This window comes from Anolis sagrei, chromosome 9, assembly GCF_037176765.1.
Source record: "Anolis sagrei isolate rAnoSag1 chromosome 9, rAnoSag1.mat, whole genome shotgun sequence".
Classification (NCBI taxonomy): Eukaryota; Metazoa; Chordata; class Lepidosauria; order Squamata; family Dactyloidae; genus Anolis; species Anolis sagrei.
The window spans coordinates 34,365,660-34,388,292 of NC_090029.1; the positions used below are offsets into that span (position 1 = coordinate 34,365,660).

Consider the following 22,633-nt stretch of genomic DNA (forward strand, 5'->3'; position numbering starts at 1 on the left):
GGCATATCAGGTATGTGTGCCAAGTTTGGTCCAGATCCAACACTGTTTGGGCTCATAGTGCTCTCCGGATGTAAATGAACTACAACTCCGCAATTCAAGGTGAATTTTCCCCAAAGACCTCCAGTATGTTTTGCTGGTCATGAGGGCTCTGCGTGCCAAGTTTGACATTTGGGAATTATAGTTGCTGGGATGTATAGTTCATTTACAATCAGAGAGCATTCTGAACCTCACCAACAATAGATTTGGTCCAAACATCCCACACATTACCCCATGACTAGCAGAAAATACTGTGTTTTCAGATGGTCTTTGGCGACCCCTCTGACACCCCCTCACGAACCCCCCCCCCCCCCCGGGGTCCCGACCCCCAGGTTGAGAAACACTGCTCCAGAAGCTTCAGAAGACATTACAATAGGTAACCCTTGTTGTCATTGCAGATCATTCCACTTGCTATCCATTCGGATGGTTCGTAATGGCAGCCAAAAGCAAGAAAGTCATGCAGAATGGAAACCCCAAGGTAAGTGTGCAGATGTAAAAATATTAATCAATCCTTCAGGCTGTATGGCCATGTTCCAGAAGCATTCCCTCCTGACGTTTCACCTGCATCTAAGGCAGGCATCCTCAGAGGTTGTGAGGCCATCAAATGCTAATCAAGGTGGCCAATTGAAACATTCACACCTACCTCCAACAGACAAGAGTTCTTTCTCCCACTCTGGACATTCCACAGATATATAAACCCAATTTTCGTAGTTTCCAGCTGACCTCACAACCTCTGAGGATGCCTGCCATAGATGCAGGCAAAATGTCAGGAGAAAATGCTTCTGGAACATGGCCATACAGCCCGTAAAACTTACAGCAATCCAGTGATTCTGGCCATGAAATCCTTCGACAATGCATAAAACTCTGTTAGCAACTGTGTCTACTAATAACTATGGAAATAATATTTTAAAATGTTGCAAAACTGGTCAAACCTGCTGTCCCTGTTTTTCAATTGTCACAAAAAACAAAAAAACCTGATGACACTAATAGAATTTTTTAAATTTCAAAACTTCTTGTGCACAAAATTTGCACAAAACATCATTTTCTGAACATGAAAGTGGCAAACTTAGGGGCTTTTGCACAACATATGGACATGGTTGATTTGCACAACAGTTTTTTTTAGTTTTTTTCTGCAATTAAACAATATTTCTGTACACAAATATTCCTACTGGGTTGTTGTAGGTTTTCCGGGTTGTATGGCCATATGTAGAAGCTTTCTCTCCTGACATTTCATCTGCATCTATGGCAGGCATCCTCAGAGATTGTGAGGTCAGTTGGAAACTAGGAAAATTGGGTTTATATATCTGTGGAAGGTCCAGGGTGGGAGAAAGGACTCTTGTTTTGTTGAAGGCTTTCATGGCTGGAATCACTGGGTTGTTGTAGGTTTTTTCGGGCTATATGGCCATGTTCCAGAGGCATTCTCTCCTGACGTTTCGCCTGCATCTATGGCAAGCATTCTCAGAGGTGGTGAGGTCTATTGGAACTAGGAAAGTGGGTTTATATATCTGTGGAATGACTAGGGTAGGACAAAGAACTCTTGTCTGTTGGAGCTAGGTGTTAATGTTTCAATTGACCATCTTGATTAGCTGTGGACAAGTCTACATAGGGACCACCAAACGCAGTGCCTAAACACAAATCAAGGAACATGAAAGGCACTGCAGACTACTTCAACCAGAGAAGTCAACCATAGCAGAGCACCTGATGAACCAACCTGGACGCAGCATATTATTTGAGAACATAGAAATGCTGGAACCATTCTCACAACCACCATGTCAGGCTACACAGAGAAGCCATTGAAATCCACAAGGAGCATGTGGACAATTTCAACAGAAAGGAAGAAACCATGAAAATGAACAAAATCTGGCTACCAGTATTAAAAAAAACTCTAAAATTTAAACAGCAAAACAACAGAGACGAAACAATCAGTGACATCTAATCACCTCTCAACAAAAGATTAACCCAGGCACTAACAACTGCCAGGCCATCAAATGCTCTCTCTCTCTTTTTTTTTGTCATGTCAGGAGCAACTTGAGAAACTGCAAGTTGCTTCTGGTGTGAGAGATTTGTCCCTTGAGAGCATGATTTAAAAGCAATATATTTTATGAGAGAGTAGATGTTTTTTGGGCGACTGAAGTAACACTTCTGAAAATCTGCTATATATTTTGTGCATTGGCATATCTTCCTAGCAGTTCAGAGAAATAACCAGGTATATCAGTCTAACAATTGAGAAAACTAATTTGCCTTGCATGAATACTAGTAGATATTTATTTACCATGAAAGAAAAGATTCACTCAAATGAGTATTTAACTCTTCTCAGGAAGATCATATTTTACCAAAGGATTTTTTTTGAGAAACTACAAGTCACTTCTGGTGTGAGAGAATTGGCCGTCTGCAAGGACGTTGCCCAGGGGATGCCCGGATGATTTTAATGTTTTTATCATCCTTGTGGGAGGCTTCTCTCATATCCCTGCATGAGGAGCTGGAGCTGATAGAGGTAGCTCATCCGCCTCTCCCCGGATTCGAACCTGTGACCTGTCGGTCTTCAGTCCTGCCGGCACAGGGGTTTAACCCACTGCGCCACCGGTGGCAGTGAATAGAGAATACATTCATAACGTATTAAAAACCTGCAAACAAAGTTAAAAACTTTGCATTATATTAAATTTCCTTTGATCAGAAGCTGGCCACTTGGTGTGCCTCTGGTGTTGATGTAAGAAGGCCCCCCATTGTGCATGTGGCAGGGCTCAAGCAGTATTGTAGTAAGTGGTCAGTGGTTTGCTCTTCTCCACACTTGCATGTTGTGGACTCCACTTTGTGGCCCCATTTCTGAAGGTTGACTCTGCATCTCGTGGTGCCAGAGCGCAGTCTGTTCAGCGCCTTCCAAGTCGACCAGTCTTCTGTGTGCCCAGGGGGGAGTCTCTCATTTGGTATCAGCCATTGGTTGAGGTTCTGGGTTTGAGCCTGCCACTTTTGGACTCTCGCTTGCTGAGGTGTTCCAACGAGTATCTCTGTAGATCTTAGAAAACTACTTCTAGATTGAAGTCGTTGACATGCTGGCTGATACCTTTCCATGTTGCCCATTCTTCTGTGTGCACAGGTGGAAGTTCCACATCCAGTCTCAGCCACTGATTGAAGTTCTGGGTTGTAGCCTGCCACTTTTGGACTCTCGCTTGCTGAGGTGTTCCTGCAAGTATCTCTAGATCTTAGGAAGCTATTTCTTTATTTAAGGTATTGGCATGCTGGCTAATATCCAAACAGAGGATGGGCCAGAGATGTCAATGCTTTGGTCCTTTCAATACAGGCTGCTACTTCCCGACAGATGTCAGATGGAGCAATACTGGCTAACAGTATAATTTCTCCAGTGGTTTAGGACGTAGACATCTTGTGATAATGTGGCGTGTCTCATTAAGAGTCACACCCATTGTTTTAACATGGTAAGATTTTTTTTTGAGAAACTGCAAGTCGCTTCTGTTGTGAGAGAATTGGCCGTCTGCAAGGACGTTGCCCAGGGGATGCCCAGATGATTTTAATGTTTTTATCATCCTTGTGGGAGGCTTCTCTCATGTCCCCGCATGAGGAGCTGGAGCTGATAGAGGGAGCTCATCTGTGTCTCCCTGGATTCGAACTTGCGACCTGTCGGTCTTCAGTCCTGCCGGCACAGGGGTTTAACGCACTGCACCACTGGGGGCTCCACAAAAGGGTTATGATTATTCCAAATAGTGTGAATGTCAATCAATCTCCAAAAGGATCACACTTCCTATGGAGATTCCTGGTTTTCCAAAAGGTTAGGATCTCGAAAAGGTCATGCCTTCCCAAAATAATAAACTTTTGGAAATGTTTTGAGTTTGAACTCGGTATCTTGTTTCCTTAAGCTCAAGAATTCTTAACAGCCACACCATTGCTTTCCACTTGCTTTGAGCTAAAAGTGTTCTTTTCCCTTCCCAACAGGAAAATAATGCATTTCAAAGGATCTTGCATCTCCCAGTGGTGAATTCTGCTTGCAACAGCCTTCAGAAGACATATGCCACTACCAAAGAAGCTCACCCACTGGTGGGATCACTATGCACGGCCTATGAACGGAGTCTCCAGAGTGCCAGCTCTCTGGCTGCATGGAGTGTGAGGCCCGTGGTACGGAAGCTAGAACCCCACTGTAAGTGAAGACCCGGAACAAAGCTGCATCCAAAAGTGGCAGCCATGGTCCCAATTCAAGGTGCAGGTGCTTACCTACAAAGCCCTGAATGGTTTGGGACCTGCCTACCTGCGTGGCCACATCTCTGTGTATGAACCCACACGATCTCTTCGTTCATCTGGAGAGGCCCTGCTCACGATCCCACCTCCATCGCAAGCGCGATTGGTGGGTAGGAGGGACAGGGCCTTCTCAGTGGTGGCCCCTCGACTCTGGAACTCGCTCCCCAAGGACATCAGTCATGCCCCAACTTTGGCAGTCTTTAAGAGGAGCTTGAAAACGTGGTTGTTCCAGTGTGCCTTCCCAGAATAAGGAAACCCTAAGCAACATGTCCCTAATCGCACTTTACTAATGATCTAGGATTGATCTAGGACTAATGATCTAGGACTAATGATCTAGGACTAATGATCTAGGATTGCCTGCTTGCCCCATCTCTCTCCAAATACCTATCCTAGTTATATGCCTAGTTATATTGAAGGAGCTGGGGGTGGTGGCGGCCGACAGGGAGCTCTGGCGTGGGATGGTCCATGAGGTCACGAAGAGTCGGAGACGACTGAACGAATGAACAACAACAAGTTATATGTCACCTTGTCATGCACAGCATTTTTTAAATTTTTAATTATTACATTTGGCCCTGCCATAGGTTTTTAATGCATCGTGGTGTTATTGTTAATGTTTATTGCTTTGTTTATGAGTTTATTTATTGTCTGTATTGCTGTTGTTGCTGTTTCTACTGATGTATTTGGGCTCGAACTCTTGTAAGTCGCACCGAGTCCTTCGGGAGATGGTTTTGTTCGTTCAGTTGTCTCCGATTCTTCGTGACCTCATGGACCATAGAATCATAGAATCATAGAATCAAAGAGTTGGAAGAGACCTCCTGGGCCATCCAGTCCAACCCCATTCTGCCAAGAAGCAGGAATATTGCATTCAAATCACCCCTGACAAATGGCCAAAAGCTTCCAATGAAGGAGCCTCCACCACACTCCGGGGCAGAGAGTTCCACTGCTGAACGGCTCTCACAGTCAGGAAGTTCTTCCTAATGTTCAGATGGAATCTCCTCTCTTGTAGTTTGAAGCCATTGTTCCGCGTCCTAGTCTCCAAGGAAGCAGAAAACAAGCTTGCTCCCTCCTCCTCCCTGTGGCTTCCTCTCACATATTTATACATGGCTATCATATCTCCTCTCAGCCTTCTCTTCTTCAGGCTAAACACGCCCAGTTCCCTAAGCCGCTCCTCATAGGGCCCACGCCAGAGCTCCCTGTCGGCCGTTGTCACCCCCAGCTCCTTCAAGGTCAGTCCAGTCACTTCAAGGATGCCATCCATCCATCTTGCCCTTGGTCGGTCCCTCTTCCTTTTGCCTTCCACTGTCCCCAGCATCATTGTCTTCTTTAGGCTTTCCATGTGGCCAAAGTACTTCAACTTTGTCTCTAGTATCTTCCCTCGGGAGATGGTAGTGGGGTATAAATAAGGGATTATTATTATTATTATTATTATTATTATTATTATTTAAGGCTTTAGTCAAAGCACTCCCTGATGGGCAGTAAACTTTGAGGAGAATGGGCACGTGGAGTCAGCCATACCTTTTCTCTGAGGCTTCAGCACCATGGACAGCTACCTTAAACCAAGAGCAGGATCACTGCCCCCACCGAAATGAAAACCAGCCATCCACAATTGTGTTACACTCATGACTTTGTAGGGTCCCTGTTAACATATGGGAAGTGGATGCTGGCTTAAGGATGTGGTCGGATCCATTGGATTCTTCCTGTGTCCATAGGCAAAAGGGCACACCTTACTTCATTCCCCTTCCTAAACACCTTCTCTACTCCTTGCACCAGTTTGATCCTGCAGGTTCTTATATGGCTCCAAAATTCTGAAATGAAGATTATGAATTGTTTATTGTGTCCTGGCGGCGGGTCCGTAGGTGACTGTGGAGCCCTATTCTTGATCTGCATGTTCTCCCACAGTGAGGGCATTGGCTTCCAGGTGGAAGGCCGGAGGTCTCGGTCGGAGTTGGCTTGACACGCCTTCCTCTTGGCACATTTCGTGCCTCTTCAAATTCTACAGCATTGCTGGTCACAGCTGACCTCCAGCTGGAGTGCTGTCTATGCCAGAGTTTTAAAGGTTGGCTTTAAGCCCACCTTTAAATCCCTTTTCCTGTCCACCAACATTCCGCTTTCAGTTCTTGAGTTCAGAGTAGAGCAACTGCTTTTGGAGATGGTGATCTGGCATCCGGACAACGTGGCCAGTCCAGCAGAATTGATGGTGAAGGAACATCGCTTCAATGCTGATGGTCTTTACTTCTTCCAGCATGCTGACATTTCTCTGCTTGACTTCCCAAGAGATTTGCAGGGTTTTTCAGAAGCAACGCTGGTGGAATCATTCTAGGAGTTGCATGTGGTGTCTGTAAATAGTCCACGTTTCACAAACGTAAAGCAGGGTTGGGAGGACAATAGCTTTATAGACAAGCACCTTGGTATTCCTATGGCTGTCCCGGTCCTCAAACACTCTGCTTCATTTGGAAAAATGCTGCACTCGCAGAGCTCAGGCGGTGTTGTATTTCGGTGTCAATGTTGACTTTTGTGGAGAGGTGGTTGCCAAGGGAGCAGAAATGGTCAGCATTCTCTAATGTTACACCATGAAGCTGTATTTCTAGCATTGGAGAGGGATGGGCTGGTGACTGCTGGAAAAGCACTTTGCTTTCTTGATGTTCAATGACAGGCTGAGACTTCTCATTATCTATTTGCTAAAAGAGCTATCTATTTGTTGATAGATGTTACCTGTTGGATTCTGATCTCTATAGTAAGGAATAGGAGATATTTTGCTGTCATTTTTAAGATGCACATGACAATTGTCCTCAAGATGCATTTACACAAAGACAAAGGTCTCCTTCTGTAGTTTACACTTCTGCATAGACACAGTTTTGGGTGTTCTGTCCAAATGATGCCCAAAGATGCATTAAGGCACTTCAGTGAAATATGCGTGTTGACTGACACTGATCTTCTTCTTTCCTTTTACTATCATATTAATTTCTATATCTTTTTTTCAAAAACAGTTGCAACAGCAAATACTTTGGCCTGTCAAGGTCTGGATCATTTGGAGCAGACGATACCTGCCCTTCATAAGCCCGTGGAGGAAGTAAGTTCACAAAAAACTGTGTTGCTGGACTAAACCAAAAGTCTAGCCATGAATCATCCACATCCATCTGAACTGCCAATCTTGTTTGTTGTGAGGAGTCATGGCTCTTTAGCCTCTCTGGCAAAGAATGGTCCTTCTCACCAGCTGCATGCTATCTGACTCTTTTGTTACAGTAGCTAGACATTTAATCTGAAGCTTTGTGGACAGTTGCTGGAGGCCAATAGGTTGTATTAGCCACTCAAGGAACTTGGAGGACTGAAAAAATAATCTGGTTGTTTGGATAATGTTTATTTATTTATTTATTTACGACATTTATATGCCGGTCTTCTCACCTCGAAGGGGACTCAGAGCAGCTTACAAGATATCTATATTTACATGCAATATATTATATTATTAAAATAGTATAATATCAGTATTCAATATTACTATATTTTACTATACCATTGTATTGTATTATGATTAGTAATATTACATGTAATATAAATATATAATTATAATATCATATTATTATTAGTAGTATTATATTGCATTACATTATAATATTACAAATATATGTATATACAATATATTATATTACATTACATTATATTATTAGAATAGCACAGGAGACAAGATGGAACTGTCCCTGGCCCCCTCTCTCTTCACTCTGGCCCAGAGAGTCAATTGGTGCAGAGGGGAGGGGTCCCCAACTGATGACATATGCAGGAGACAAGATGGGACTCTCCCCTGGCCCCCTCTCTCTTCACTCTGGCCTAGAGGTGCAGTTGGTTTAGCGGGGACGAGGGACAGGGCCTTCTTGGTGGTGGACCCTCGGCTATGGAATGCCTTACCTGTAGACATCAGACAGGCCCCTTCGCTGCTGGCGTTCCGGAGGAAGGTTAAGACTTGGCTTTATGAACAAGCGTTTGGCTAAACAGTGCAACTGAACTCAGGAAGACGGTAAATTCGAACATAGGAATGCCACAAGGATTATGAGAACGGATCTGATTTCATTGAGGCATTATGATATGTTTTGATAAGAATTGTTGTTGATTTTGTCTGCTGTATATGATGTGTTTTAATTGCTTATGACTTTGTTGTGATAACTTGTATCGTGTAAACCGTATTGAGCCGCCTGATTGGGCTGAAAAATGCGGTATAGAAATAAAGCAAATAAATAAATAAATAAATTGGTGCTGCGGGGAGGGGTCCTCAGCTGATGACATATGCAGGAGACAAGGTGGAACTATCCCTGGCCCCCTCTCTCTTCACTCTGGCCCAGAGCAGCAGTTTGTGTTGGGGGGAGAGGGACCCAACTGATGACATATGCAGGAGACAAGATGGAACTGTCCCCTGCCCCCTCTCTCTTCACTCTGACCCAGAGCGGCAGTTGGTCCTGGGGGGAGGGGTCCCCAACTGATGACATATGCAGGAGACAAGATGAAACTGTCCCCTCGCCCCCTCTCTCTTCACTCTAGCCCAGACCGGCACTTGGTGCAGAGGGGAGGGGTCCCCAGCTGATGACATATGTAGGAGACAAGGTGGAACTGTCCCTGGCCCCCTCTCTCTACGCTCTGACACAGAGCGGCAATTGGTGCAGAGGGGAGGGGTCCCCAGCTGATGACATATGCAGGAGACAAGATGGAACTGTCCCCTGGCCCCCTCTCTCTTCACTCTGGCCCAGAGAGGCAATTGGTGCTGGAGGAGGGGTCCCCAGCTGATGACATATGCAGGAGACAAGATGGAACTGTCCCCTGGCCCCCTCTCTCTTCACTCTGGCCCAGAGAGGCAATTGGTGCTGGAGGAGGGGTCCCCAGCTGATGACATATGCAGGAGACAAGATGGAACTGTCCCCTGGCCCCCTCTCTCTTCACTCTGGCCCAGAGAGGCAATTGGTGCTGGAGGAGGGGTCCCCAACTGATGACATATGCAGGAGACAAGATGGAACTGTCCCCTGGCCCCCTCTCTCTTCACTCCGGCCCTGAGCGGTAATTGGTTATGGGGGGAGGGGTCCCCAACTGATGACATATGCAGGAGACAAGATGGAACTGTCCCCTGGCCCCCTCTCTCTTCACTCCGGCCCTGAGCGGTAATTGGTTATGGGGGGAGGGGTCCCCAACTGATGACATATGCAGGAGACAAGATGGAACTGTCCCCTGGCCCCCTCTCTCTTCACTCTGGCCCAGAGCGGCAATTGGTTATGTGGGAAAGGGTTCCCAACCGATGACATATGCAGGAGACAAGATGGAACTGTCTCCTTGTCCCCTCTCTCTTCACTCTGGCCCAGAGCGGCAGTTGGTGCTGCGGGGAGGGGTCCCCAACTGATGACATATGCAGGAGACAAGATGGAACTGTCTCTTCTCTCTTTGCTCTACCCCAGAGCAGCAATTGGTGCAGGGGGGAGGGGTCCCCAACTGATGACATATGCAGGAGACAAGATGGAACTGTCCCCTGGCCCCCTCTCTCTTCACTCTGGCCCAGTACAGCAGTTGGTGCAGGGGGGGAGGGGTCCCCAACTGATGACATATGTTCCTCTCCAGACTCATGAAGATGACCCTATTTATTTCTCTTCTTCCTCTAGGTCACTTCTACACTAAAGGAATCCATCTTAATTCAGATTCAAACGTCTGTGCACACTGTTGTGGACATCTTGAAGAAAGCCATGGGGCAGGCCACTGAAAGCTATGAGTGGCCAAAGAACAGCGTGAAGGCCTCAATGGCATGTACCAGGAGCAGCCGCGTGAGTCACATGGTGGACGCTGGAGGAGAAGGAGGAACTGGGAGACGGGAGAAGCTGGTGGACGTCTTTCCAAAAAAAGAAAACCCATCAGGTTAATATTACTATTTGAGACATCTTTGGAAAGACTCAATATGGTCAACAAGAGGTTGCTCAGGTTGAAAACTTTCTTCTAAAAGCTTTCTGACACTTTGAGTTCATTAAGAGGTGAGATTCCAGGGGTTCCACTGGTTTCCTCCAAATCACACAGGAGCCTCATTGTAGCTGATTGAACTAGATATACTAACCATTAGGCCTGGGTAACAACGGAAAAATTTGTTTCTAAAATCGATTCGTTTTTTGGGGTTTTTTGCATTTCGATATTTAAAAGAATTCCGAATTTTTTTAAAAAATAAGTTCGATATTTACGAAATTTCGTAAATGGTAAAAAAATTACAAAACAATAATGAAACAAATACGAAACAATAACGAATCGATTCGTTAATGGCGGACGCGACCGTGCAATACGCTAAAAAACCTCCAAATGGGAGAGGGGGAACTTCTGAAGCTTCCTTCTCCCTCTGTTGTTGACTGTTGGTGTGATATTATAATTTTTTTTCACTAATTAAACAAAAAACAACTATAAAACTTGCCCCAGAAATGCGGAAATAATAACGAAACGACCTCAAACCGATAACGAAACGAATACATAACGAAATACGAAGCATTTACGAAACGAATTGAAAAATTCGTTTCGTTTTTAAGCTGCTCCAGAATGGTTCGTTATTGCTTCGTTAACAAAAAAAATAACGAATTTTTAACGAATTACGAATTAACGAAACGAAACCGCCCAGCCCTACTAACCATACTTGATAATACTATGATAATGATTGTTGATTTTGTCTGTTGTGTATGATGTGTTTTAACTGCTTAGGATATTGTTGTGATAACCTGTATTGTGTAAACCGCATTGAGTCGCCTAATTAGGCTGAAAAATGTGGTATAGAAATAAAGCAAATAAATAAATAAATAAATACTTTATTTCCTGCTTGGCTTCCAAGATCAGATACGATCTGGTACAGAATTTTTAAGAACTATGGTACTGGATTATGGCAAACAAATTCTGAACTTTGAATGTTTGGAAAGCCTGTTCAAGCCTTCTGTTGTATAGGGAGGCATTGAATTTTGCCATAATTCTGAGTCCCCTTTGGGGTGAGAAGAGCGGGGTATAAATATAGTAAATAAATAAATGCATAAATACACTACTCTCTTTCTGGAATCTGAAAACAGTTGGCTAAATATCTGCTAAGTAAGATTATTTAGATGGAAGGGGTGCACAGAAACAATAAGACAACAAGCCATGAAAAAAGAAAAAGGAAAGATATCTGAATATGGGAAAAAATAGTCAAGAAATATATGATTTGATGTAAAAAGAATGTCTTTTTAATGAGCTGGAGTATTCTGACTGTGGGGGAGGTAGACAAGCCCAAACAGGGTATCCTGGGCCTTTTCCTACCCCAGATGTGCAGATAAACTGGTTTTACTAATAGCCATTTCCTCACCCCAGGGAACTGTGGGGAATGTAGTGTTTTTGTTTATGTGTGGGAAGTGAGGCGAGGTGATAAAGATCTTTAATGGAAAATTTTTCAGAATTATCACCTACCAACATTTCCAAGGAATCATGCCGTGGGAGGGAGTGGAGCTCCGTCTGCCTTCCTCCCAACTGAGGTGTGCCTCAATTCTTTGAGTCAAGAAAATTATTTATAGTAGAACGTTACTTACTTAGGTGATCCCTCGTAGTCTGAGGATGATGGACCTTCAAGGTTGGTGTCCTGGCGGTGGGTCCGTAGGTGACTATGGAGCCCTATTCTTCATCTACATCTTCTCCCGCAGTGAGGGCATTGGTTTCCAGGTGGAAGGCAGTCCAGGTTGGTGTTGGCTTGACGCACCTTCCTCTTGGCACGCTTCTCCCTTTCGCCCTCCATACGTGCCTCTTCAAATTCTACAGCACTGCTGGTCACAGCTGACCTCCAGTTAGAGCACTCAAGGGCCAGGGCTTCCCAGTTCTCAGTGTCTATGCCACAGTTTTAAAGGTTGGCTTTGAGCCCATCTTTCAATCTTTTTTTCTGCCCACCAACATTCCATTTTCTGTTCTTGAGTTCAGAATAAAGCAACTGCTTTGGGAGATGGTAGTCGGGCATCCAGACAATGTGGCCGGTCCAGCGGAGTTGATGGCGGAGGACCATTGCTTCAATGCTGGTGGTCTTTGCTTCTTCCCAAGAGATTTGCAGGATTTTTCGGAGGCAGCGCTGATGGAATCATTCCAGGAGTTGAGTGTGACGTCTGTAGACAGTCCACATCTCGCAGGCATAGAGCAGGGTTGGGAGGACAATAGCTTTATAAACAAGCACCTTGGTATCCCTACAGATGTCCCGGTCTTCAAACACTCTGTGCTTCATTCAGAAAAATGTTGCACTTACAGAGCTCAGGTGGTGTTGAATTTCAGTGTCAATGTTGACTTTTGTGGAGAGGTGGCTGCCAAGGGAGCGGAAATGGTAAACATTTTCTAATGTTACACCATTAAGTTGTATTTCTGGCATTGGAGAGGGATTGGCTGGTGACTGCCGGAAGCGCACTTTGGTTTTCTTGATGTTTAATGACAGGTCTTACAGTCCTGGACATCAGTGGCTCCCAAAGTGACCCATTTAAGGTGGAATCAGGTGTCAAACAGGGATGTGTTATTGCCCCAACTTTATTTTCCATCTTCATCGCTATGATACTTCACCTTGTTGATGGGAAGCTTCCCACCAGAGTGGAAATCATCTATTGGACAGATGGCAAGCTATTTAACCTCAAGAACTAAAAGCCAAAACCAAGGTTACAACAACATATGTTATAGAACTCTAGTATGCTGATGACAATGTCATCTGTGTGTATTCAGAAGAAGACCTACAAGGCACTCTAAACATCTTCGCAGAAGCATATGAGCAGCTTGGCCTGTCATTTATAGTACTAGATAGGGACACTGAAATTCAACACCACCTGAGCTCTGCAAGTGCAGCATTTTTCTGAATGAAGCACAGAGTGTTTGAGGACCGGGACATCCGTAGGTACCAAGGTGCTTGTTTATAAAGCTGTTGTCCTCCCAATCTTGCTATACACCTGCGAGACGTGGACTGTCTACAGATGTCACATGCAACTCCTGGAATGATTCCATCAGCGCTGCCTCCGGAAAATCCTGCAAATCTCTTGGGAAGACCAGCAGAAAAATGTCAGCATGCTGGAAGAAGCAAAGACCACCGGCATTGAAGCAATGGTCCTCCACCATCAATTATGCTGGATCAGCCATGTTGTCCGGATGCCAGACCAAAGCAATCTGGCATCTCCCAAAGCAGTTGCTCTATTCTGAACTCAAGAACGGAAAATGGACTGTTGGTAGGCAGGAAAAGAGATTGAAAGATGTGTTCAAAGCTAATCTTAAAAACTGCGGCATAGACACTGAGAACTGGGAAGCCCTGGTCCTTGAGCGCTCCATTTGGAGTTCAGCTGTGACCAGCAGTGCTGTAAAATTTGAAGAGGTGCGAATGGAGGGCAAAAGAGAGAAACATGTCAAGAGGAAGGCACATCAAACCAACCCTGACCGGAACCATCTTCCACTTCGAAACCAATGCCCTCACTGTGGGAGAACATACAGGTCAAGAATAGGGCTCCACAGTCGCCTATGGACCCACTTCCAAGACACTAATCTTGGAAGACAATCCTACTCAGACAACGAGGGATCACATAAGTAAGTAAATAAGTTACAACCTCTGGAATAACAGCTCCATCTGCATGACAGTTACTGAAAAATGACTACCATGTTACATCTCAGTGCTCTTGTCCAATGATTGCTTATATGTGCTTCCTACACTTTCCCCCTTTAGCTCATGAGCCTTCAAGGACATCTGTGTCAAAGGAGATCTCTCCCACCACCACTTTTAGGAAGGTGGGAGCTCTTGCAACTTCCGTTTCCCAGCATGTCTACAAACAGACAGTCCAAGCAATCCAACTTGTGAAAGCCAAAGGCGAAGAACTGGCTGTATGGATCCCAACTCTGGTAAGTGCCCCAACTTGGATTATCCCAATGGCATAGCTCATCATAGGCTTATTAAAGCTAAATTGCACAATACCATTCTATTTTTGTCATCATTAATGAGAAAAAAGAGCTCCCATGGGTTTCTTTTTGCTGGCTTTTTTGGAATCAATTGTATCACCGCATTTGTCCAGAGGAGGGCGACTAAAATGATCAAGGGTCTGGAGAAGAAGCCCTATGAGGAGCGGCTTAGGAAACTGGGCATGTTTAGCCTGAAGAAGAGAAGGCTGAGAGGAGATATGATAGCCATGTATAAATATGTGAGAGGAAGCCACAGGGAGGAGGGAGCAAGCTTGTTTTCTGCTTCCTTGGAGGCTAGGACGCGGAACAATGGGTTCAAACTACAAGAGAGGAGATTCCATCTGAACATGAGGAAGAACTTCCTGACTGTGAGAGCCGTTCAGCAGTGGAACTCTCTGCCCCGGAGTGTGGTGGAGGCTCCTTCTTTGGAAGCTTTTAAACAGAGGCTGGATGGCCATCTGTCAGGGGTGATTTGAATGCAATATTCCTGCTTCTTGGCAGAATGGGGTTGGCCTGGATGGCCCAGGAGGTCTCTTCCAACTCTTTGATTCTATGATTTGAAAGTCCTTCGATCCAAAACTTCCTCTACCTCATGCCTAGGAGTCCCAGGCCAGATCACTGAAAGTAGACCACAGTTCAAAACTACATTATGTGGCAGTGTAAAGGTAAAGATTTCCCCTTGACTTTAGGGGCCTTTACACACAGCCATATAACCCAGAATGTCAAGGCAGAAGATCCCACAATATCTGCTTTGAACTGGGTTATCTGAGTCAGCACTGCCATATATTCCAATTCAAAGCAGAAAATGTGGGATTTTATTCAGCTATGTGGAAGGGGCCTAAGTCTAATCAAGTTTATTTATTTGTTTAATTACTACATTTATATACCACCCTTCTCAGCCCAGGGGCAGCTCGGAGCTCAGTTTGACTCTAGGTGGTGGTGCTCATCTCCTTTTCTAAGCCGAAGAGCCAGCATTGTCCAGAGACTCCTCCTAGACTATGTGGCTGGCATAAGTGCATGGAGCACCGTTACCTTCCCGCTGACACTATACCTATTAATCGATTCACATTTGCATGTTTTCAAACGGCTAGGTTGTCAGAAGCTGAGGCTAACGGTTGGAGCTCACCCTGCTTCCCGGATTCAAACCGCTGACCTTCTGGTCAGCATGTTCTGCTGCTGAGAAGATTAACCTGCTGTTCCACTGTAGCCCTAAAATAACAACAACAACAACAACAACAACAACATTTTATTTATATATTTCTACTAGCCACATGTTGCTGTGGCCCACATGGGAGTTCTGTGTGGGAGGTTTGGCCCAATTCTGTCGTTGGTGGGGTTCAGAATGCTCTGTGATTGTAGGTGAACTATAAATCCCAGCAACTACAACTCCCAAATGTCAACATTCTATTTTTCCCAAACTCCACCAGTGTTCACATTTCGGCATATTGCGTATTTGTGTAGAGTTTGGTCCAGATCCATCATTGTTTGTGTCCACAGTGCTCTCTGGATGTAGGTGAACTACAACTCCAAAACCAAAGAACACTGCCCACCAAACCCTTCCAGTATTTTCTGTTGGTCATGGGAGAACTGTGTGCCAAGTTTGGTTCAATTCCATTGTTCGTGGGGTTCAGAATGCTCTTTGATTGTAGGCAAACTATAAATCCCAGGGACTACCACTCCCAAATGACAGTATCAATTTTTTTTGAGTGAAGGACATACATTGGGTTCTTAGGTGTCTTGTGTCCAAATTTGGTGTCAATTCGCCCAGTGGTTTTTGAGTTCTGTTAATCCCACAAACGGATATTACATTTTTATTTATATAGACTAGCTGCCACGTTGATGTGGCCAACCTTCCCTTTTCTCTCCTTCTTTCCCTCCTTCCGTCACTTCCTCTTTCCTTCCTTCCTTCCTTCCTTCCTTCCCGACTTTCCTTCTCTTCTTCTTTCCTTCTCTATCTCTTTCCTTCCTTCCCCCTTTTTCTTTCCCTTCTGCTGTCTCTCTTTTCTTCCTTCTCTCCTTCCTTCCTTCCTTCCTTCCTTCCTTCCTTCCCGACTTTCCTTCTCTTCTTCTTTCCTTCTCTATCTCTTTCCTTCCTTCCCCCTTTTTCTTTCCCTTCTGCTGTCTCTCTTTTCTTCCTTCTCTCCTTCCTTCCTTCCTTCCTTTTCTATCTCTTTCCTTCCTTCCCCCTTTTTCTTTCCCTTCTGCTGTCTCTCTTTTCTTCCTTCTCTCTTTCCTTCTTTCCTTCCCTCCCTCTTTCTCTACATCTTCTCCCCTTCCTCTTTCCTTCCTTCTTTCCCTTTTTTCTTTCCTTCTCTCCTTCCTTCCTTCTCTAACTTTCCTTCCTTCTCCCTTTTCCTTTCCCTCCCTCTTTCTCTCCTTTCTTCCTTCTCTACCTCCTTCCTTCCTTCCTTCCTTCCTTCCTTCCTTCCTTCTCTCTTTGCTTCCATGCTTCCTTCTCCCTTTCCTTGTTTCTTTCCCTCCCTCCCTCCCTCCCTCCCTCCCTCCCTCCCTCCCTCCCTCCCTCCCTCTTTCTTTTCTTTTCTTTTCTTTTCTTTCTTTCTTTCTTTCTTTCTTTCTTTCTTTCTTTCTTTTTTCTCTCCCCTTCCATCCCTCTTTCTTCCCTTTTTCTGTATTGTCATTTAGCTTTTTGGGGGCTTTTTAAGTCCCTTCTGCTGTGTTTTTCAGTGTTTTTATGAGTGAAGGACATACATTGGGTTGTTAGGTGTCTTGTGTCCAAATCTGGTGTCAATTCCCCCAGTGGTTTTTGAGTTCTGTGAATACCACAAACGTACATTACATTTTTATTTCTATAGATGTGGTAGTGTAGATAGGGCCAAATACCCCTCTCCCCTCCAACTAGTAAATGTACCCAACATTGCCTGGGTGTGCATTTTCTAATACTATTTATTTTTACTGCTATTATTGACTTGGACTTTATCTCTGGAGGATTAGGTCACAATTGGAGATTTTTTTAAATGTGTGTTTATTTTCAGCCACTCCATCCATTGATTCATGGCTTTCATTGACATCCTTCCCAAAGCCATGAACTCTCCCTGGGAAAACCAATTTTAAATTATAGGAGGCACCCCCAACCCCAGCACCTCCCTTCCAACATCCTCCTACTTCTGTGCCTGGGAACCAAAGCAACTCCAGTCTCAGAGCCGCTTCCCCTCCCAAATCCTCCTCTTCAACGTACATCTCCAGGGAATGATTCCTGGCTCCAGCTCACAACAAAGAAGTGTTCAAATGCCTTTCTGATATCTGCTTCCCAAGATGAAGTAGTTTCCAGGAGGTTAGCCATTATTCTGTTGCAGCAAAAGCAACAAAGGCTTTTGAGTATCTCAAAGAAAGGTATAACAGGGCTGTGTTAGACGGGGTTCCACTCCCCCTGAAGACGCAGGTTCGCAGCTTGGGAGTGATCCTGGACTCATGGCTGAGCCTGGAACCTCAGGTCTCGGCGGTGGTCAGGGGAGCTTTTGCACAATTAAAACTTGTGTGCCAGCTGCGCCCGTACCTTGGGAAGTCAGGTTTCAGCGGTGACCAGGGGAGCATTTGCACAGCTTAGGCTCGTGCGCCAGCTGCGCCCGTATCTTGGGAAGTCTGACTTGGCCACGGTGGTACACGCTTTGGTCACATCCCGCCTCGACTACTGCAACGCTCTCTACGTGGGGCTGCCCTTGAAGACGGCCCGGAAGCTTCAGCTAGTCCAACGCGCGGCAGCCATGTTGTTAACAGGAGCAGGGCGCAGAGAGCGTACAACGCCCCTGCTGTCCCAGCTCCACTGGCTGCCGATTTGCTACCGGGCCCAATTTAAGGTGCTGGTGTTATCCTACAAAGCCCTAAACGGTTCCGGCCCAAAATACCTTGCAAACCGCATCTCGGCCTACGAGCCCACGAGGGCCTTGAGATCATCCGGGGAGGCCCTTCTCTCGGTCCCGCCTGCCTCACAGGCACGTCTGGCAGGGACGAGAGAGCGAGCCTTCTCGGTGGTGGCCCCCCGGTTGTGGAACTCCCTCCCTACTGAAATTAGACAGGCGCCCTCCTTGATGGCCTTCCGTAGGAGCCTGAAAACATGGCTCTTCGAGCAGGCCTTCAACTGAGTGTATCATTGGAACGACTCTGGAATGGACTATGACTACGAAACTGACTATAACCCCAGGATTGGACGAAGCGGATTTTTAGCATAAGTATATGTTATGTAGTAGTAGTTGTGTATGTATTGTCGTCATTTTTTGTACACTGTTTTTCTATGTTGTTGTTCACCGCCACGAGTCGCCCCCGGGCTGAGAGTGGCGGTCAATAAATGCAAGAAATAAATAAATAAATAAATAAATAAATAAATAAATAAAATAAGTCTGGCTTGGCCACGGTGGTCCACGCTCTGGTTACATCCCGTATAGACTACTGCAATGCTCTCTATGTGGGGTTCCCTCTGAAGACTGCCCGGAAGCTTCAACTAGTCCAACGAGCGGCAGCCAGATTACTGACAGGAGCAAGGTACAGGGAGCATATGACTCCTCTGTTGTGTCAGCTCCACTGGCTGCCAATTAGCTTCCAAGCACAATTCAAAGTGCTGGTGCTGACCTATACATCCCTAAACGACTCCCACCCAGTTTACTGTCCGAACAGATTCTCCCCTACAAACAATCAAGGTTGTTAAGGTCTTCTGGAGGGGCCCTGCTCTCGCTCCCATCACCCTCGCAATCGCATTTGGTGGGGATGAGGGACAGGGCCTTCTCAGCGGTGGCCCCTCGGATATGGAACTCTCTCCCGTTGGAGATTAGATCTGCCCCTTCCCTCCTGACTTTCAGAAAGATGGTAAAATCTTGGCTTTGGAATATAGCATTTGCAGAATGATGATCGAGTCAATAACTGCTGACCACACCGGCGGATGGTGATGAATTTGTGATTTTACTTTGATGACCTGGCTTTTTGTAATAGTATGATCTGTATTTAACAGCAGGAAATTCATACACAAGTAGGATAAACATAATAGCATCTCTGTTTTTAAAAATTGAGGACCCCTACCCTAAAGCTTCAGAAGCTTCTTTTCAACCATTTCAAAGTTCCCTGCTTGAGTGGTGATGGCACGATCATCAGCATAGATTAAACTCTCTGTCCCTTTTGGCAGTGGCTGGTCATTTGTGTAAATGTCAAACATTGATGGAGCAAGCATGCTCCCCTGAAGCAGGCTGTTCTTCTGTTTTCTTTCTGTTTCTCTGGCCCTGGAACTCAACAAAAAAGCTCCTGTTTTGTAGCAGATTTCCTATTAAGCAGGTGAGGTGGGAGTCCTTTGTGATATACTTTTTTTCAGGAGGATGCGATGATTTACAGTATCATAAGCTGCTGAAACGTCTATGAAGACAGCTCCTGTAATCTGTTGTCTTTCAAAACCATCTTCTATGTGCTGAGTCAGCTTCAGCACTTGTGATGTGCAACTTTTCCCTTTCTTGAAACCAGCTTGCTGTGGGAAGAAGCTTGCAAGAAGCGACTTGCAGCATGCAACCAACTCAACATGAGAACCAATTGTCCTGTATAGGATGGGGTTATGAGCACTTGGGTATCAAGGGAACAACTCACTTCTATTTTTCTGCTTCTAGACATCAAAGGGAGCTGACCTACAGGGTATGCTGGGACGTCTCGCTCACAACCTACATACAGCATATCTCTCCAGCATCTTGCTTGTAAAGAATGCCCCCTGCATCGCCTGGAGCACCGTTGGACAGCTTCTCCATGTCTCGACACGCAAGGCTGTGTCTGAGGCAGGCGCAAACGTGGGCATCTTGCAGGGTATTGCAAGCAAGCTCCTGGGAACCATCATCCACTATATACATGTAAGTTCCATGTTCTTCCTCTCACAATGGAAGAAATGGAGTAGACATAAGTGTATAGATGACCACTAGTCAGGGTCTCCTTAAGTCAGTGTTTCTCAACCTTCCAAATGCTGTGACCCCTTAACACAAATCCTCATGGTGTGGTGACCCCCAACCATAACGTTATTTCCATTGCTACTTCATAACTGCAATTTTGCTACTGTTATGAATCTTAATGTAAATATCTGATATGCAGGATATATTTTCATTCACTGGACCAAATTTGATACAAATATCCAATACGCCCAAATTTTAATACTGGTGGGGTTGGGGAGTGGGGGGGATTGATTTTCTCATTTGGGAGTTGTAGTTGCTGGGATTTATAGTTCACTTGCAATCAAAGAGCATTCTGAACCCCACCAACAATGGAATTGAACTAAACATGGCACACAGATCTTCCATGACCAACAGAAAATACTGGAAGGGTTTGGTGGGCATTGACCCAAACTCCACCAGTGTTCACATTTGGGCATATTGAGTATTTGTGCCATTGTTTGGGTCCACAGTGCTCTTTGAGTGTAGGTGAACTACAACTCCAAAACTCAAGGTCAGTGCCCACCAAATCCTTCCAGTATTTTCAATTGGCCATGGGAGTTCTGTGTGGCCAAGTCTGGTTCAATTCCATTGGTGGTGGAATTCGGAGTGCTCTTTGATTGTAGGTGAACTATAAATCCCAGCAACTACAACTCCCAAATGACAAAATCAATCCCCCCCAACCCCACCAGTATTCACATGTGGGTGTATTGGGTATTTGTGCCAAATTTGGTCCAAGAAATGAAAATACATCCTGCATATTTGAGATTTACATAATGATTCATAACAGTAGCAAAATTACAATTATGAAGTAACAAGAAAAATATTTTTGTGGTTGGGGATCACGACAACATGAGGAACTGTATTAAAGAGTCATGGCATTAGGAAGGTTGAGAAACACTGGGCTATAATGAGAAGACTTCAGGTATTACACACTGAAAAGGCAACACTTGTGTCACTATTGGGAGCAGTTTGTTAAGTGAGTTTAGTTCGCTGATTGAATAGGACTTTGCAGATTCTGCCAGAATTTCTTGGCACTCCTGTGGCATTATTGCAGAAGCCAACTTCCAATAGCTGGAGTTAATTTTGCCTTTCTTAAAGTCACAGTTTCTCACTCTGTTCCATCTAGCTTCCAGAAGTTTTGGAGTCAGAAGAGGAAGCTACAACTGGAGATCAGGCTGAGTCAATCCAGGAAGAAGAAGACGTTCGGCTTATCATTGCTCGCCAACTACAAGACCGGAGGCGATCCAGCCGAGGTCACTATCCCATCCCCTTCCTCAATCTCGATGACCCCCTCCCTCCTCAGCAAGCCCCTTCCCAACGCCAGCGAAGCCCAGTCTCTGAAGTGGAGCATACTGGGTCCCGTAAATCTGCCTTGTCCCCATACAAGGAAGGGGCTGGCACTCGGAGATGGAGCGAAGGCCTGTTCCGGCCCCCACCAGAAGGTACATTCACCAGGCACACCGGCCTCTATAGTGTTGCCTTGAAGAAAGACTGAGTCAACAATGACACAACAAAGCCACCACTTAATCTACTACTTTGGGTCAACGAAGACATGAAATGAGAATTCTCTGAGAGGAACTCATTTCCTCTCCAACAACAGAACTTTGATAAAGAATACATGCATTAGCCATGCAAATTAATCCTTTACCTCCCACTAATCACGGAATAGTATACTGTATTACATACATGATTTTTAAAATTTTTATTGAAGACAAAATAACATATTTGAACAGATAATAAATGTCTATTGTAGGTTTGCATTATGATAACATATTTATATATTACCCATTCACATTCTTTACAGATTCGTTCATATTAAAAATATATACAGTGTGAGAGATCTCACAAAAAAGGAAGTCAAGGTCACAGCCATGATTTCATGGCTTGTGGACCTCAAGTTGTTTAACTGAGAATTCAGATCAGGCAACACTGCAAAGCAGTGAGGATCTCGAGCCTCATTTCCAGTTCATGTTTTGAATCTAAGGTTTTGGGAGTTTTGGATTCATGTTTTAAGACGTTTCTGTAGTCCTGCTTTTTTATTCATGTTCATATTTTGATTCTTGTTTTCCTAGATTTTTGCTCATGTTTTGATTCTGGTTATCCTGTACCTTGTTTTATGGAACAGATTTGAACTATTTGGATTATTACCTTTGGAGTGTTTTTCCCTATTGCCAGTTTGGTTTGGCTTATTACTTGTTGACTATTTTTCCCATTACTTGTTGGATTTTTGCCATTCTTATTTCTTATAGTGAATTTTCCTTTTTGTATGTGCTTTTCTCAATAAACAATCTTACTACTGCTTTTGGATTCCTGGCTGGCGTTGAGGTCAAAGTGAATTCTGGCTGGGGTGTAACACCTCCTTAGCTTCCAAGATCAGACAGAGATGGGTATCTTTAGGATACTTAGAATTATCTGTTTGTTTTTCAACTGGAAATATTATACAGTTAAAGCTTGTGAGCCAGTTGCGCCCGTACCTTGGGAAGTCTGACTTGGCCATGGTGGTCCATGCTCTGGTTACATCCTGA

At 44.9% G+C, this 22,633-nt stretch overlaps 1 protein-coding gene across 1 annotated transcript; it reads left to right on the forward strand.

Moving 5' to 3' along the window:
• The first annotated feature begins 367 nt into the window (after positions 1 to 367).
• PLIN1 (perilipin 1) lies at positions 368 to 21,999 on the forward strand. The gene is made up of 7 exons (XM_060755886.2): positions 368 to 514; positions 3,982 to 4,183; positions 7,269 to 7,351; positions 9,912 to 10,161; positions 13,970 to 14,142; positions 19,800 to 20,033; positions 21,235 to 21,999. Exons 1-7 carry the CDS (start codon positions 470 to 472, stop codon positions 21,601 to 21,603), a joined length of 1,356 nt encoding a protein of 451 aa, XP_060611869.2. The 5' UTR covers positions 368 to 469; the 3' UTR covers positions 21,604 to 21,999.
• The last annotated feature ends 634 nt before the right edge of the window (positions 22,000 to 22,633 follow it).

Excerpts from the sequence above, each read along its gene's own strand:
- PLIN1 (XM_060755886.2), top strand. The coding sequence starts at position 470 with ATGGCAGCCAAAAGCAAGAAAGTCATGCAGAATGGAAACCCCAAG. Across the intron at positions 10,162-13,969 it reads AAAAAAAGAAAACCCATCAG|CTCATGAGCCTTCAAGGACA; the intron begins GTTAATATTACT and ends TTCCCCCTTTAG. Across the intron at positions 14,143-19,799 it reads CTGTATGGATCCCAACTCTG|ACATCAAAGGGAGCTGACCT; the intron begins GTAAGTGCCCCA and ends TTCTGCTTCTAG.